The sequence below is a fragment of the Chaetura pelagica genome, unplaced genomic scaffold (genome assembly GCF_000747805.2).
Source record: "Chaetura pelagica isolate M959 unplaced genomic scaffold, ChaPel_1.0 scaffold275, whole genome shotgun sequence".
NCBI classification, from domain to species: Eukaryota; Metazoa; Chordata; class Aves; order Apodiformes; family Apodidae; genus Chaetura; species Chaetura pelagica.
The window spans coordinates 1,209,096-1,224,586 of NW_009953486.1; the positions used below are offsets into that span (position 1 = coordinate 1,209,096).

The 15,491-nt window shown below is 51.0% G+C and overlaps 2 protein-coding genes across 2 annotated transcripts in view; both read right to left on the reverse strand.

Annotated features, from left to right (window-relative positions):
- Positions 1–4,510, reverse strand: part of COL20A1 (collagen, type XX, alpha 1) — a 46,156-nt gene extending 41,646 nt beyond the window's left edge. The window contains exons 1-2 of the mRNA XM_009998722.1: positions 4,438–4,510; positions 1,868–1,978 (exon numbers count right to left, since the gene is read on the reverse strand). Of these exons, the coding sequence (XP_009997024.1) occupies positions 1,868–1,978; positions 4,438–4,510 (184 nt within the window). The remainder of the gene's footprint in view (positions 1–1,867; positions 1,979–4,437) is intronic.
- A 6,053-nt stretch (positions 4,511–10,563) lies between these two features.
- Positions 10,564–15,491, reverse strand: part of LOC104389687 (DEP domain-containing mTOR-interacting protein-like) — a 17,157-nt gene continuing 12,229 nt past the window's right edge. Inside the window, exons 5-9 of the mRNA XM_009998723.1 lie at positions 15,112–15,297; positions 13,805–13,939; positions 13,394–13,464; positions 11,838–11,942; positions 10,564–10,689 (exon numbers count right to left, since the gene is read on the reverse strand). Coding sequence (XP_009997025.1) covers positions 10,564–10,689; positions 11,838–11,942; positions 13,394–13,464; positions 13,805–13,939; positions 15,112–15,297 — 623 coding nt within the window. The remainder of the gene's footprint in view (positions 10,690–11,837; positions 11,943–13,393; positions 13,465–13,804; positions 13,940–15,111; positions 15,298–15,491) is intronic.

Here is a 15,491-nt window from a genome sequence, read left to right on the forward strand (position 1 = left end):
TGCCGCCCCGCGACCTCCCCTGGGGCTGTGGGACCTGTCCTGGGGCTGTGGGACCTGTCCTGGGGCTGTGGGACCTGTCCCGGGGCTGTGGGACCTGTCCTGGGGCTGTGGGACCTGTCCTGGGCCTGTGGGACCTGTCCTGGGCCTGTGGGACCTGTCCTGGGCCTGTGGGACCTGTCCTGGGCCTGTGGGACCTGTCCTGGGCCTGTGGGACCTGTCCTGGGCCTGTGGGACCTGTCCTGGGCCTGTGGGACCTGTCCTGGGCCTGTGGGACCTGTCCTGGGCCTGTGGGACCTGTCCTGGGCCTGTGGGACCTGTCCTGGGCCTGTGGGACCTGTCCTGGGCCTGTGGGACCTGTCCTGGGCCTGTGGGACCTGTCCTGGGCCTGTGGGACCTGTCCTGGGCCTGTGGGACCTGTCCTGGGCCTGTGGGACCTGTCCTGGGCCTGTGGGACCTGTCCTGGGCCTGTGGGACCTGTCCTGGGCCTGTGGGACCTGTCCTGGGCCTGTGGGACCTGTCCTGGGCCTGTGGGACCTGTCCTGGGCCTGTGGGACCTGTCCTGGGCCTGTGGGACCTGTCCTGGGCCTGTGGGACCTGTCCTGGGCCTGTGGGACCTGTCCTGGGCCTGTGGGACCTGTCCTGGGCCTGTGGGACCTGTCCTGGGCCTGTGGGACCTGTCCTGGGCCTGTGGGACCTGTCCTGGGCCTGTGGGACCTGTCCTGGGCCTGTGGGACCTGTCCTGGGCCTGTGGGACCTGTCCTGGGCCTGTGGGACCTGTCCTGGGCCTGTGGGACCTGTCCTGGGCCTGTGGGACCTGTCCTGGGCCTGTGGGACCTGTCCTGGGCCTGTGGGACCTGTCCTGGGCCTGTGGGACCTGTCCTGTCCCGGGGCTGCGGGACCTGTCCGGGAGAGGGAAACTACCTCCCTGAGACCCTCTGCCCGAGAGCAGCCTGCAATCTGTGAGCTCTGGAGAGTTTCCAGCGCTCCCTGTGCTCGTGGCCGGGGCTGGAAGCAGAGCCGGGGCAGCGGGAAAGCCTCAGGCATGTGCTGGCGGGGATTCCCTGCATTCCCGGGATGCTCATCCCTTTCCTCATAGCCAAGGAGGAGCAGGGCAGGGAAAGAATGAGAAACCTCCTGCTCCAGTTTGGGAAACAGGTGGGGGCTGAGATAAAAGCGGGTGGGTGATGAGAGGGGCTCTGCCGCCCGCAGCCCTGCCCGGCAGCCCCCCCGGGGAGCAGAGCAGCTGGAAACCACAGGCCAGGCAGCCCGGGGCTGCCCCCCACCCCCAGGGACCCTGTGTCCTTCCAACACCACCAGCTGCAGTGTTTTGCAGGGAGAGCTGGAGCTCGGATGGGGCAGGGACCCCCCCAGGGGCAGGGACCCCCCCACGGTCAACAACTCCCCACCCCGTGTCCCTGCTGGTGGGGGAAGCTGGGAGCTCCCTCAGAAGAACCAGACAATGCATCTTCCCTTGTGGTTTGGGTACTTTTTTCCCTCACACAATCCCAAAGAGCTCCACTGTGCAGCTCAGACTCTTCCTTAGTATGGGGAGGGATGAATTTCATCTCCTTCCTGCAAATGAGGGAGGGAGGGACTGGGGCTGCAGTGATGTGACAGGACTGCTCTCATGGTGGCCACGGAGGCTTCTTGTCCATCCTGCATGCACAATGGAAAGTGTTGACGTAGGTACTCAACACTTGGAACCAGAACAACCAGCAGATATTCCCTCTGCCTTACCTCTCTCACCTTAAGGTCTCCATACTGCTCTCACTTCAGCCCTCTTGTCCACCAGCCCAAAGGTGGAGCTCAGTCCCCCCCTCACACACAACCCCCTGCTGGGTCTGACATCCAAGATGTGAGCACATACCTGCCATGGGCTTCACCCGAACCTTGTAGCCATTGATGTTCCCTTCAGTCTCCTTCCACTTCATCTGCAGCCTGTCTTCTGAGAGGACAGTGAGCTTCAGCCGGCCCGACCCTGGCAGGAGAAGTGCCTGTGCTGTTATGGATGCAGTGACACAAATGACACACACACAACCCCATGTAAGCCATCATCTTCTCTGTGGACAGGTGCAGAGGAAACCTTCATCATCCCATGCAAGTCCTCAGCACCCCCTGAAGCTGCACAGCAGCTCCTGCAGCCCCTGTGGCAGGGACCTGCCCAGAGCCACTCAGAGCTGGAGCCTCCCCCCTTCACAGAGAGTTTCTCAGGTGTTTGAATGAGACCTGGGGATATGTTGCTGCAAACAGGGCAGCCTGACACAGAAGTGAGAGGTTTCACAGCACCTCTCACATCTTGGAGAACGCTTCCAGGAGCTTCATGCAGGGCTTTGTTTCAGGAAGGGTGTTAGTGCAAGTATCTGCAATGGAAGGGTAGGAAATAGAGAAAAGGGCTCAATCAGGCTCTTCCAATAGGCTTGGGCTGCTGAGAAATACAGAAAATCCCCAGGTGATGGATCCCATATTACTGCAGAGAGATCGTTTTAGGGGCAGCTCCAAGGACCAGCTGGGGTAAGGGGGAAAAAGAGAAAGAAAAGGAAAGGGGAAAGGAAAGGGGAAAGGAAAAGGAAAAAGAAAAAAAAGAAAAAAAAAAGAGAGAGAGAGAAAGAAAACCTGATAAAGTGTAAAGAACAGTCCCTAGCAGGATGATAACTCTTGGGCACCAGCTTGTATCAGTTTGCAGCAACATAAATCACAAATCCTGAGGAAAAAATATCATACCAGACAAGGAGGTAAAAAGAAGAGACAGCACATTCCCTTGTAGTCGCTGGATTTCACAGATATCTCTTAAAGCCCAGCTGGATATCCGAGCTCACGTGTCACTCTCTGACTCACTGATTCCTTGGCAAAGTGTATCTGTACTGTCATACAAATGTCACTGTAGGAACCTTTTTCACCTGGCTGGATGCAGAATGACAGCTCAGCAGATTTCTCTCCTCTTCCTCCTGGCACTACACACACCTCCTCTCCAGCAGGCTGCCCCCATTTGCAGACAGTGAGCCTGTCCTTTTCCTGCTCACCATAAATGCCTGCCCTCAAGTGTCCACCCACATTTGTAGTTGTTACCAACCTCTTTCAAACCATTACTCACAAGAAAAAAAAAAACAAAACAGTTTAGGGTGACCTGGAGTGTCCTGCTCAGTGGTGACAAACTGTGTGTTGGGCTCCTCGAGTGCCTAATCTTTGTGATGTCCAGACATCTCCTGACATCTTGACCATGAAGTGACAGCCCAGGAAAGCCATGAGAACTGACAGTGTGACCTTGCTTGTCTCAGCCCAACATCTGTGCCTTAACCTTTCCTTGCAGAGGCTTCCTGCAGGCTGCCCAACAAGCAGATAGTTATTTTGGGGAAACAAAGCTCAGATTCACATCTCACCCCAGGCAAATCTGAAGGGCCAGAATGAAAACATGGGGAAAAGGGGTAAGGAGCCAAACCAAGTCCCAGAATCCTGCGTAAGAGAAATGGTAAAAGATCATGGAACAATGAGGGGAATTCATAGATCAAACATGGAGCTGCCTTCTCTTGGCCAAGAGTGGTCCAGCTCCTCAGCCATCACTCTAGGAACCCAGAAGCTAAAAAGACAAGAATGTCCCCAGCCAGATCAGAAAGGACAGCATCCTCTAAAGCACCATTATGTGCCAGATGCAAATGAACCCAGGGCCATGAGAGCTCCACTGTTTCCCTGCCCTGTGCTGGATGTGCTCTGCTTGATGCTGTAATCTTGCTTCCTGGCTGATGGGGACTTAAGCCCAAACTTAACTGCAGAGACTGGTCAGGAAGACACAGCCTGTAGACCTGTCTGTCCAAAGTCTGAAATGCCATCACCTCTCCAGAAAGCTTTGTGCTGAACCACTTCCACAGAAGCTTCAAATGTATTATAAAGGTGGATCCTCTTGGTCAGAAAGGACATAGTGAGGTGCTGAAGGTATTTTCTGATCATTGATGGTACTGTGGGAGTACTGTATGCTACAGGAGGAACAGCACCTCAAGTGCTTTCTCCTCCAGATGTTGCACCACCAGATGCATCTAAAGCACCAGTTTCAGAGCACAGGACAGCTGCAGTGACCACCAGAAGACACACCACTTTCTATTCCTGTTTCTCAGACTCCACTTGCAGATCACATAAGATCTCCCTTGCTCACACAGGCTGAATGCATCCCTCATGCAAGGCAGCAGCACACTGAACTGCTGCCAAGGATGAGGACAGGCTCTGCAGGGTGGGAAGGGATGGAGATATTCTCCCCACAGAGGTCCCCTGAACTCCCATTACTCTTGTGTGGGACAGCAACACATGGAGCTTCACCAACAGACACCAGAGCACAAGAGCCCCTTAAAACCTGCCTGTGTTTGGGGATCTTCCTTGAATGAGGTGCCACTTCTAATGGGAAGGGCTGGGCTAACCCAAGGTACATGGAATTGTAGGTAGACTCCTTACCTTGGCCCACTCGTCCCCAGACATAACTCATCACAGGCAGGCAGGCAAAGAAGAAACAAGTGTGAATGAGCATGGTGACCAGGACCTACAGGAAGGCAAACACCAGGAAGTAGAATTAAAAGTTACATTTCATCATGACAATGCTCAGGTTTTTCTGCAGATCTCAGTTAAGGGATCTACAGCTTGGTGCACCATGAATAGCAGTGAAAGCTGGATGGATAGAAAGCTGGTGGATGGAGAAGCATGTATTAATTTCCCTGCAATTCTTGTAGATTATTTTACATTCTTGGTCTCTCTAATACAGCTGGTCAGTGCCTTGGACCAGTACTAAGTCGTGTTTATAAATCTGATGGGGAGCAGACCTTGCCTTAGTACTCCTCCAGGTCTTGGAGATGGGCACTGCCCTCTTGGTGGGGTGACTTCAACAGGGATCCCATACCTGCTGGGTTCTGCTCTGGTCACAGAAAAAAGCAACACTGGCCAAACCACTGGACAGACATAGATTCCAGAACAACTTCTGATTTAAATCATACAGAAGTAATTCATTCTGACTATCAGGAATCACTACAGGTACACAATCACACTGCATTATCTTGTGTCCCTGCAAAGTACACCATGATCATAAGGGGAAAAGCATTTAGAGGAGCACCCTTTGGCAGGGAAGCTCCTCACCCCTCAGGGTTAGTGATCTGGCAGTCACAGTTACACAGCAGGAGGGGTAGTACAGAGCTGGGGGAGTTTGTAAGCCAACAATTCAGAAACGAGGGGGTTACTTCTTATTTTGTGATGGAGCTCCTGAGAAGTTACATCAAAGACTTGTTGGGACTGTCTTGTTTTGACTTGTTCACCTCAACAAGACTGGAAACAGATGCAACCACAGACTCAATGGCAGCAGAGGATCAGTTGGAGTTGCAGTGATCTCCAAAGCCCAGGACAGCCTGCAGCTCACAGACCTCTAGCACCTTCAGTTACCTCTGCTGACCTGGATTTTGATTTTATTCAGCTTGGGTCAGAAACGTCAGGTCAGCCTAAAACCACCCTGATGGAAACGGTGTCTCCCCCTCCATACACCAGGTTTCAAGCATTTGCTGTTGGCCTCTTGCAAAGCACCATTGGCAGCTGCCACTTCTGTGCTCCACATTTCAGCCTTTATTGCTTTTGGCAGAACCAGCCTGAGCACAATTTTCCTCCTCACTTCTGCTCATTTTGATGGACAGGTATTTAGAGGCTCCTGGCAAATGCCTGTTTCCCTTCAACTCCATCAGCTTTTTAGCTGTTTCAAAGAAAAATAAATGCACACGTGAGTGATCCAGCTATGATCTCTTGGGGTTTAAATCAGTTCTAAATTGTTGTAAGAGTCAATGGGAAAACATGCAAGTTACAACAGGGAGTTGTTAACCACCCTAGTCAGACTGGGAGTATTTTTTTAATTGTAGATCAGGTTATACAGGACAACTGCAGTGTAACTGAAGCCCTTAGCCATGGAAAACACTTGCCTTATTTTTATTTTTTTTTCCCACAGCTAATAGAATGAAGTCATTGCTTATAAAAACCAACAAACATTTTACAGGTGGGTCTCAGGAATCTGACTGTCACCTCAGGGAAAGCAAAGCTTGTCCTGGTTGCAGAGGTACATGTCCCAAACAAGAGCAAGAAACCTACCTTTATGAAAAATTCCCTGAATCAAAAGTTTGTTTATGCCATTTTGCAATGCCAACAAGCTGCTCTGGATTCCCTCCCAGCTTCCCCATGGCTCTGCTGGCACATGGGATGCCAGACTCTGGCAAGAGCTCTGGATTGAGCAGCCAGGAGCTTCCACCTTGATGTGTCAGCAAAGATGAATTCAATATTAAGGCAGGTTGGATCCAGTAAGTCCCCAGGGTGGGGATCACTTGTCACTAAAACAAGGAGCAGGGACTTCATCTCTTCTCCCCAGCTCAGGGGCAAACCCATCCCTATTTTGCCTCTTCTCCAACTTTCACCTTCCTACCTGTAAAGCAGGAATAACAATCTCACTGGCTTGAAAAGTGGAGGACACAAGGGTTGCAGGGGTTCTCTCTTCTCCACCACGCAAAGCTCCCTCTCCACGGGTGTCCTGCTGGACCCCAATACTCCACTGGGTCTCCATGGTCCCTTCCCATCCATTTCTCTCTTTGCTGGTGCCACCATCCAGACAGGCTGAGCTGTGGGGCAGCCTCCAGCACCCAATGCCTCTCTGCTGATACTCACCCAAGGAAGGAATTTGGAGACAGCAACACATGGAGCATGTGGCATTTCCAGGGCCTGGAAAATGGGTGTGAGGGGACCACATCCACTTCTTGCTGTCCCCAGCTGTGTGCTCAGAGGGGATTTGAAGTTTAAGACAGTCAGAGATCCCCTTATTTGTACAGGAAGTTTTAAAAGTAGTCACTTCAATTAAGGAAAAAAAAAAAATCCCTGCCACCTGTTTAAACCAGCACAACTGACAGTGGGGATTTGGGGGTACTGTGAATTATTACCACCTTCCACAGCCACAATCTGGGGATATTTCCTCACCCCAGAGAGCATCACCAGCTCTGCACAGAAGCAATGTTACTCATGTCCCACTTGTGGCTGCACACACAGTGCCAGGGACAGCCCTGCAGAGCAGACCAGGGACCTGCAAGCAGCAAACTGCTACAGTAAATCTGTCCCCAGCACCACAAGAGCTTTGCTAACTAAAAGACCTAAACAGATTAAAAAACCCACATTAATCCACCCCCTTCTGTTTTCTCATGGAAATCTCCTGTATTTCAGTTCCACTACTGAAGAAAAAAAATTAAAAGTCCCAAATTGTTCCAGCACCAGTGTCAAAAAAAGTAAGGTCAAGTTTCACTTCTAGGCTGAGCCTTTGCAGCTCCCCACAGCCTGGGTAAGCTTGGGAACATCAGTTTGCTGCAGACCCACATCACACCTCCCGGTGGGAAAAACCCACCCACCCAACTGCCACTGCTAACAAACCCTTCCGAGCCCCGTCCCCTCCAGCAGAATTTGATCATCACATCATGGGTTGGGTTGGAAGGGACATTAAAGGTCTTCTAGCCCCAACCCACCTGCATGGGCAGGGACACCTCAGGTTTAATATAATCAAGAGAAGGAATTAGAAATAAAGCAGGAAAGCAAGCAAACTCCTCACAGCCACCTCTCCAACAGAGCTGATAAGGCACTCCTGGCGATATTCAGACCTGACCTGCAGCGAATGTGAGTCTTGGAGCTACTTCAGCACGAGAAGATGAGACAACCCCCCCAGAAGTTCCCAGCCCCACCAGCACCCCCGGGTGCCCCGCAGCCCCTCCCGCCAGCCCCACCAGCCCAGCCCCGAACCTCTGCGGGGCCCCGCGGCGTGTCCTGGGGTTTCTCCAGCCGGGAGAGGCTCGACGGATTCAGCTACATCCTGAAAGGCTGGGAGAAGCAGCTCCGGAGCCCGGTCTGCTGCTCAGAGCGGTGAGAGGCTCCGATCCCCAGGCAGGGGGAGGGGGCAGCGGGTCCCCCAGAGCCCTGTCCCCGGGCAAAGAAAGCCAAGGAAAGGCTGCCCGGGAGCAGGAACCCGCTGCTAGGAGTAACAAGAACCAGCTCGCAGGGGGTTTGCTAACCCAGCGCTAAATTTATGCCCAGGACGCCGCACGCCGAGTTCCTAGAGCGCAGCAACAAGTCCCGCTCCCGCCCCCTGCCAGATTCCCAGGGATGAGGTCACCCCGGCCCCGGCAGCATCCCTGACATCCCTGACACGTTTTTGGGAGCCCGGCCTCTGCGCCGAAGGCAAATCTCATCGCGTTTGTTGAGGGAGATAAAGCACATCTGGACGTTTTGCAAGGCCAGAGGCTGAATCATGAACTGGAGCTGGACGGTGCTGCTTCCCAGCTGTGGGATGTGGCCCTGACCTCCAGATGTGGTCCCTAACCTGGGGAGTGCCTGGGAGAGCTGCCCAGCTCCACACCCAAACCTTTTGGGAAAGGTTTTGTCCTCGTTGCCAGGAATGGAAGGACTGGCAGTGGCATTTCTCATCACAAATGAAAGGGTAGATTTTCAGCTGCATCCACGAGGACTGTCAGCATCAGCATCAGCATCCCCCCGCAGCAGAGGGAGCTGCAGGAAACTCACAATTGCCATCCTATAGGAAACACAGGCACCTTTGTCAGTGTCCAGTGAGATGGGAGAAAAAAACCCCATCGTTTTCAAATGTTTAGCACAATAAGCAAACATTTGTTGCTCAGTGCAGTTCTGTAATCTAAGCAGTGTTTAAAAGCATCGTGATATACAAGGCACAGGGTAACACTAAACTGAAGCACTTAAATCTTAGCAAAAGAACACTGAGCACTTGATAGCCTGTGGAGAGAGGGTTGTCACTGTCTTACCTGTGAACTCCCCAAATTGCCTCTCCAGCAAGTCCTGCTGGATTCTAGTAGTTGCTCGGATTTGCTACACTTTAGTTTAAAACTATAGGGTGAGCAAGGGAAGAGCACTTCACTTGCAGGGCATTCAAAGCCAGAGCTAAAATTCTTCCTCTGTTTATATGTGAAAAACACAGAGCTGCCTCCAGTGCTTATGTTTGGGTTCTTGTTTTCTGGCCTGCCTTTCCCAAGGTGTTCATGCTATGCTGTGATCTCCTGGCTTTGACTCCACCTCAAGCTCAGCACCCTGGATTAAGCCTTGGGGCCAGCACGGGCACCCAACCCCCCTGAACAGCAACACACACCAGGATTTAAAAAGTAAAAAGGCAGCTGGCTGCTGTTCTGCTTGTGCACTGAATGGCTAGAAAGAACAACTGTGAATATATTGATAAACTGGCTTAAAAGACTGTCTGGTTTCACTTAGGGGCTGGAAAGACCCCAGTGGATCAATGCAAACATCCCACTTGGACCACGTTTCAGAAGTGCTGTGCTCCAAGTCATCCTGTCACCTCTGCACCAGGGCTGGGGGACCACATTTTCCCCCACATCAAGGAAGAAAAAGGGCAGCCAGCAGTAATGCAATACCTAATATACAGCTGACACCAGATTTTCCAAGAAAGTCAGCTCCCACTTTAACACAAACCAAAATTACTCTTTGGGGGGAGTTAGGGTTTTTTTCAAGACTTGGTCGGTGGCCAAAAGAGCTGGATTGAGGGACCTGCCCTAAGCAGGAGTGCTGGAAACCATCCTGCTGGAAATCAGCACTGCAGGCTGAGTACAAGCAGGATGCTCTGTGAACTGGAAAGCAAGAAAACTCCCCAGTTTCTTGTTATTACCTGTTATTCTATATTTAGTTCATTTTCAGAGTAGTTTGCATATCGATATCCTGCAGTCATCCTGCAAATGCATCAGCAGGGCCCAGGGGGCTGGATTTTGGTGGCTTTCACTGATTTTTATTCCTCCCAGAGTCAAACTCAGACCATGACACGTTCCTTTTGGCCAAACTCTGTTTAGGGTCTCTCCCCACTGCCTCCCACCACAAGGTTGATAACAGCCTGGGACCTCTGCCTGGCTCCATGCTGAGGTGAAGCTGGTTGATGAATTTAAGTATTAGGAGGAAGTGGGGACACAAAAAGCAAAATCTTGGAAGTCTCACCTTTTCAAGAAACCCAGCTGGGAAGAGCAACTAGTCTGGTTGTGAGTGTGGCTAAGCCAAGAGAGTAGCAGGCTCCTTGGACTTTCTTTCCCAGGAAGCAGACATCTTTCCTTATTTACTTGACAGCTGATGGCAGGGCTGAGGGGCCAGCTGGGAAGCACGTTGCACTCTCAGCAGGATGCACAGATGACTCAAGGCAGCTCAGACATGCTCACTTGCTTGGTTTCAAACTTCCTGCTGCCTACCAGCTTGTACCACCCGCCTTCCAGCTCGGCTGGGCAAGTGACTTGTTCTAGGGCTTAGTTTCATACCGGGCTGGACTCTCCCATTGGCATTAAAAAGATGAAAGGGCTGAAACCCTCTCAAGATCAGGTAGAGCCAAATTTTTAAACATCATAAAACCCCAAGACTTGTCTATTAGAATGTATTTATTTGAAAATATATTAAAATGCCTGGCTAATATTTCAGAGTGAAAGGTCAAGCTTGGTCCCTCCCCACAGTCATCCTTGCTTAGTGGAGCATCCTGCCTTTCCAAACCGTGGTGGGATGAGACTCTTTTGCTCATTCAATGGCTTCCATGACTTCCATCACCAGAGTTCGGGGTCCTGTCATGATGAGGCTGCTGATGGTCTGATAGTCCAGATGCAAAACATACATACCATTCACTGAGAAAACAAACTGGCACACCTGCAAGGAGAGGAAGGGCAGGTTAACTCCAGGTGGTGTTTTCATGGAAACTTCTGCCCATGGCAGACCAGAGCTGGAGGCTGCAACACAAATAACTTGCTACAAAATCCAACAAAGCCTACAGCATTCCAACCCAATGGTCACCACTGTGCTGTGATCACTACATCATAACAAAGGGGCCAAAGGGATTTAGACCATGTGCTTATAGGGGGTAAAAAAAAAAAAGACTCATTTATGAGCAGTGGCTCATTTCACAGAGGCACAATATTAACATCTAGCAATTTGAGAACAAATGAGATTAGGTAAGGAGAAATTAACTGGGCTCTTGAGTAAATGAAACAAATTGATCCATCCCATTCCAATCCTGCCTGAAGCAAACCAGGAGTCACACTCTGCTTCTGAAGGATCTGTTATTTCAGATATCCAAGTGACTTTAGACTTGGATATCTTGTAGAGATTACTCCCTTACTTCTCCCACAGAGAACTGTGAAACTCTCTATTTCTGGCATTCCTACCTAAAACTCTACACACAAACTCCATACCTGCCTGCATCTAAAATGTGTTTCAAGAGCTGGAAAGCCTGGAAGTCACTTGCTGAAACAAAATGAGGTGTCAGCCTAAGGTTAAGCTTTCATGTGCATGGAGAAATAGTTCCACACAGAACAACCTAGTTAATAGCAGAGCAACACAGAAGGTGTCACCTCTCAGGAGCTGTGAGAGCAGGTGATTGAGGGAAGAGCTCTGCTCCTTTCCTGCTGCACTGGGGTTAAACACAGTTACTGGTGCTGAACTGGGAATTCCCTGCCTTGTTTTTAGCAGCTCAATCTGTTTCAAGAGCTCCAAAATCTATCAAGGAGACAGCTTAATTTTAACAAAGATTTCTTTTTTTCAGTTTTAGCTGCCTGCAGTCCCAGTGCTGCCCTGGCAACAGGCAAATCCAGCACCCTGCAGTCCCATAGGGTGTACTTTGCCTGCCCAGAGCACCCTGCCCTCTGTACCTGCAGCACATCCAGGGCTCCACATGCCCACTGAATCCAACTGATCTCCTCTGCAGGAGGTAGGATTATCACAGAGGATGTGTTCAACCCAAAGAGCTCAAACAGGACTTAAGTTCTGCCTTCTGTTACACCACCACAAGTAAGAAGTACCTTCATCCCTGCAGCAGCAGCAGGTCCTCCAGGGTCCACTGCCTGGATGTGGCAAGGTCTTCCTCCTCGGACCACAAACCCCCAGCCCACTGCATCCCCCACGATCTGCAAACAGAAGAAAAGGGTTTTATAAAAACAGGGAATGGGCTGGAGAGAGGAGATGCAACAGTTTCTAGTGAGATGGAGAGCTCTGCACATGATCCCAATCTGTCATGGATGGGAGAGAAGGGCTGAGCATCAAACAAGGTGCAGAACCATTGATTCATTGCTCTCTGCAAAGCTGCTTTCAGACTAATATTCCCTGCCCGCAAGTGGAGAAGAGTGAAGCACAGGCAGCAAGAACCTGCAGTGCAAGGCACACACTAGGAGAGTGCTGAGAACGTTGCCAGAGCATGCACAAGGTGCCTCTCCTTGGCACAGGACAGCATTTCCTGGGTGGGAGTAGCCATCCTTAATTTTTCCCACTCTGATCTCAGTCTGTCAGAGCAGTTTGATGTGACACTGTAGCCATCTGATGTGACTAAAAGAGAGAAGGAATTCTCCAAGGACTTTGCACATTACCCATATAAATAAATAACAACAACTGCAGAGCTAAGCAGAAGGAAATGAGCCATGAAAGGCCCAGGCTGGCAGAGTTGAAGGGCAGGGCAAGAGCACACAGGAGGGGAACGAATGGCACGTCCTCATACGTGCCACACTAAGGCACCAGCTTTATTTTTCTTCCTTCTTCCCACCAATTCCTGCAGCACAGTTAATTTGGGAACCTGATCCACAGCTCCTCTGTAACCCCACTTGTGCCAAGACAGGATGGCAAGGCAGCCTTTGCACTTCCTAAACTGGCCACTGTGAGATTCCCCCTTCCAAACGTGGACAGAAAACTTCCCAGCCCTTTCACACAAAAATAAACGAGCATGACAGGATCCTCAGGGCAGGAGCTGTCTGGCAGCATCCACACCCAGCACCCACCAGCCCTGCCTTGACTGGTCCTACACCTTTAGAAATAGTTAGAAAATTAAAAGCCCAAAACTCAGGTTGTTTGCAGCATCCAGGAGATTTTGCAGCTGTTGGTTTTGCCCATGAAAAAAAGACCATTGTAAGAAAGGGAAGGGTGGCTCTTGGATGCTGCCTGTTCAGAACTGCTCCATCAGATGCTGATGGATTCTATCAACACATCTGATCTGCAGCAGGAACCTGAGAGATGCATCAAGCTGAGCAAAAATCTGTGTGACAGAGGATGAGTGTCAAAGTCACAAGATTTGCCTGATTCTATAGTTTTCATGGAGCTGGATGAAACACAAATAGGAGTTTGTGTGTCCAGGAAATATTTTTATTCTTGATCAACCCCTTTGCTGTATGTTGAACTAAAGCAGAGGCTGTGCCTTTCCACCCACAAAAATATCTGCAGACATCGACCCACTGAGACTCACCAATAGGAGCCATGATGATGTGCCATGCAATCAAAGCCTCAACATGGCCAGGTAAGAGCAGCACAGAAAGCCCCCAAAGAGCAGGCAGAGAGCTCAGCATTAACAACATCATTCCCTCTGGTCACTCACAGTGAGAGTTTTCTTGATGTACGGGGCCCCAGGGGACAGGAGCTCTTCATTGCTGACCGGTCTCTTTAACACTAGAGCAGAAGGTGACAGATCCTATCAGAACCAAAGGTTTCCTACAGGGAAGTGCATAACTGGGCAGGCTGGGGATTACCATGGGCTGGAGAACAGATGTTAGAACCAGCCCCAGTTATTGCACACAGAAATCTTTGCATTCATCTCAGATTTTTTGTTTCAAACCACTTGCACAACTTTCCAACTCAAGCCCCAGAGGTGAGACCGACCCTGACCCTCTCCCCTTGCAAGTCACCAGGCTGACATTGGGTGGGTTTGGGCCTCAGGCTGGAGCTGGCCTCTTGCCCTGAGGGGACACATGCACCTTGAGCAACAACAGGGCAATGCAGAAGCCCAGACCTGATTTGGGGTTGCACTCGGCCACGGGAGGGAAGACCAGCGTGGGAGTGGTGCTGAAGTAGGGGTTGGAGTTCCCAGCAAGGGAAGTGATGCTGCTCCTTCGAACTGCAACTTTGATCTCCTTGTAGGTCTGGACTGAAAGAGGCAGAAATAGCAATTAATCAAGGAAGGAACAGTCTAGTTTAAAATAACAAGCTTCCCCCACCTGCCTGATCCACATCTGACAGGTAAGCATGCCCTGAAGATGTCTTAAATTCTCTTAAAGTTTGTTCTAATTATCCATCAGGCTTGTCATCTCTAAGGGAAAGAGCTTAGAAAGAATGAAACTAGCTTCAAAGAAAGATCAAGAGTTCAGCTGATGGTCAGCTGGGTTATTTTCCTGGGGTGGGGAGCTGTGATAGAGACTGCCACATCTACCCACAGCAGTGGGATGGGTGGTCACCTCACGGGATGCCTGGAGGAGCATCCTACAGTCTGCTGGGGCAACACCCTCAGCTCTGGGATACACTGGTAACGTCATCCCTGCTTTCACACCCCTCCAGTTACACATCCACAGTTACCAGAGAGAAAGCTGGTGTTGCCTGGGTCTGGGTTGAGCTTGCGAAGGCAGAAGGGGCTGTCTGGGCTCTCAGAGAGGGCACGGGAGGAGTTCTCATTGAGCAGCTCTGTGAGACGCCGCCGCCGGCGAAAGTTGATCCAGAACTGGTAGAGGATGTCACTGTCCAAGAAGTGATGCCTATTGGAGACTAGGAGAGAACAGGAAAGGAGGGAGAGGCTGAGGAGGCGTGAGAAATATATAACAAATACATTGGGGGACCCAAGTTGTTTTTACTGCCTCTATTGCAGCTTTTCTGACTGTTTCAGAACGTTACCTCCAGGGAAGGAGGAGCACCAGGGCCACCTCCCAGAGGTACAGCACTGAGCCACAGCCCTCTGTCACCTGTCCCGAGACACTCAGGGGCCTCCCTGCCTGCTGAAGCATGCCCTGAAGATGTCTTAAATTCTCTTAAAGTTTGTTCTAATTATCCATCAGGCTTGTCATCTCTAAGGGAAAGAGCTTAGAAAGAATGAAACTAGCTTCAAAGAAAGATCAAGAGTTCAGCTGATGGTCAGCTGGGTTATTTTCCTGGGGTGGGGAGCTGTGATAGAGACTGCCACATCTACCCACAGCAGTGGGATGGGTGGTCACCTCACGGGATGCCTGGAGGAGCATCCTACAGTCTGCTGGGGCAACACCCTCAGCTCTGGGATACACTGGTAACGTCATCCCTGCTTTCACACCCCTCCAGTTACACATCCACAGTTACCAGAGAGAAAGCTGGTGTTGCCTGGGTCTGGGTTGAGCTTGCGAAGGCAGAAGGGGCTGTCTGGGCTCTCAGAGAGGGCACGGGAGGAGTTCTCATTGAGCAGCTCTGTGAGACGCCGCCGCCGGCGAAAGTTGATCCAGAACTGGTAGAGGATGTCACTGTCCAAGAAGTGATGCCTATTGGAGACTAGGAGAGAACAGGAAAGGAGGGAGAGGCTGAGGAGGGGTGAGAAATATATAACAAATACATTGGGGGACCCAAGTTGTTTTTACTGCCTCTATTGCAGCTTTTCTGACTGTTTCAGAACGTTACCTCCAGGGAAGGAGGAGCACCAGGGCCACCTCCCAGAGGTACAGCACTGAGCCACAGCCCTCTGTCTC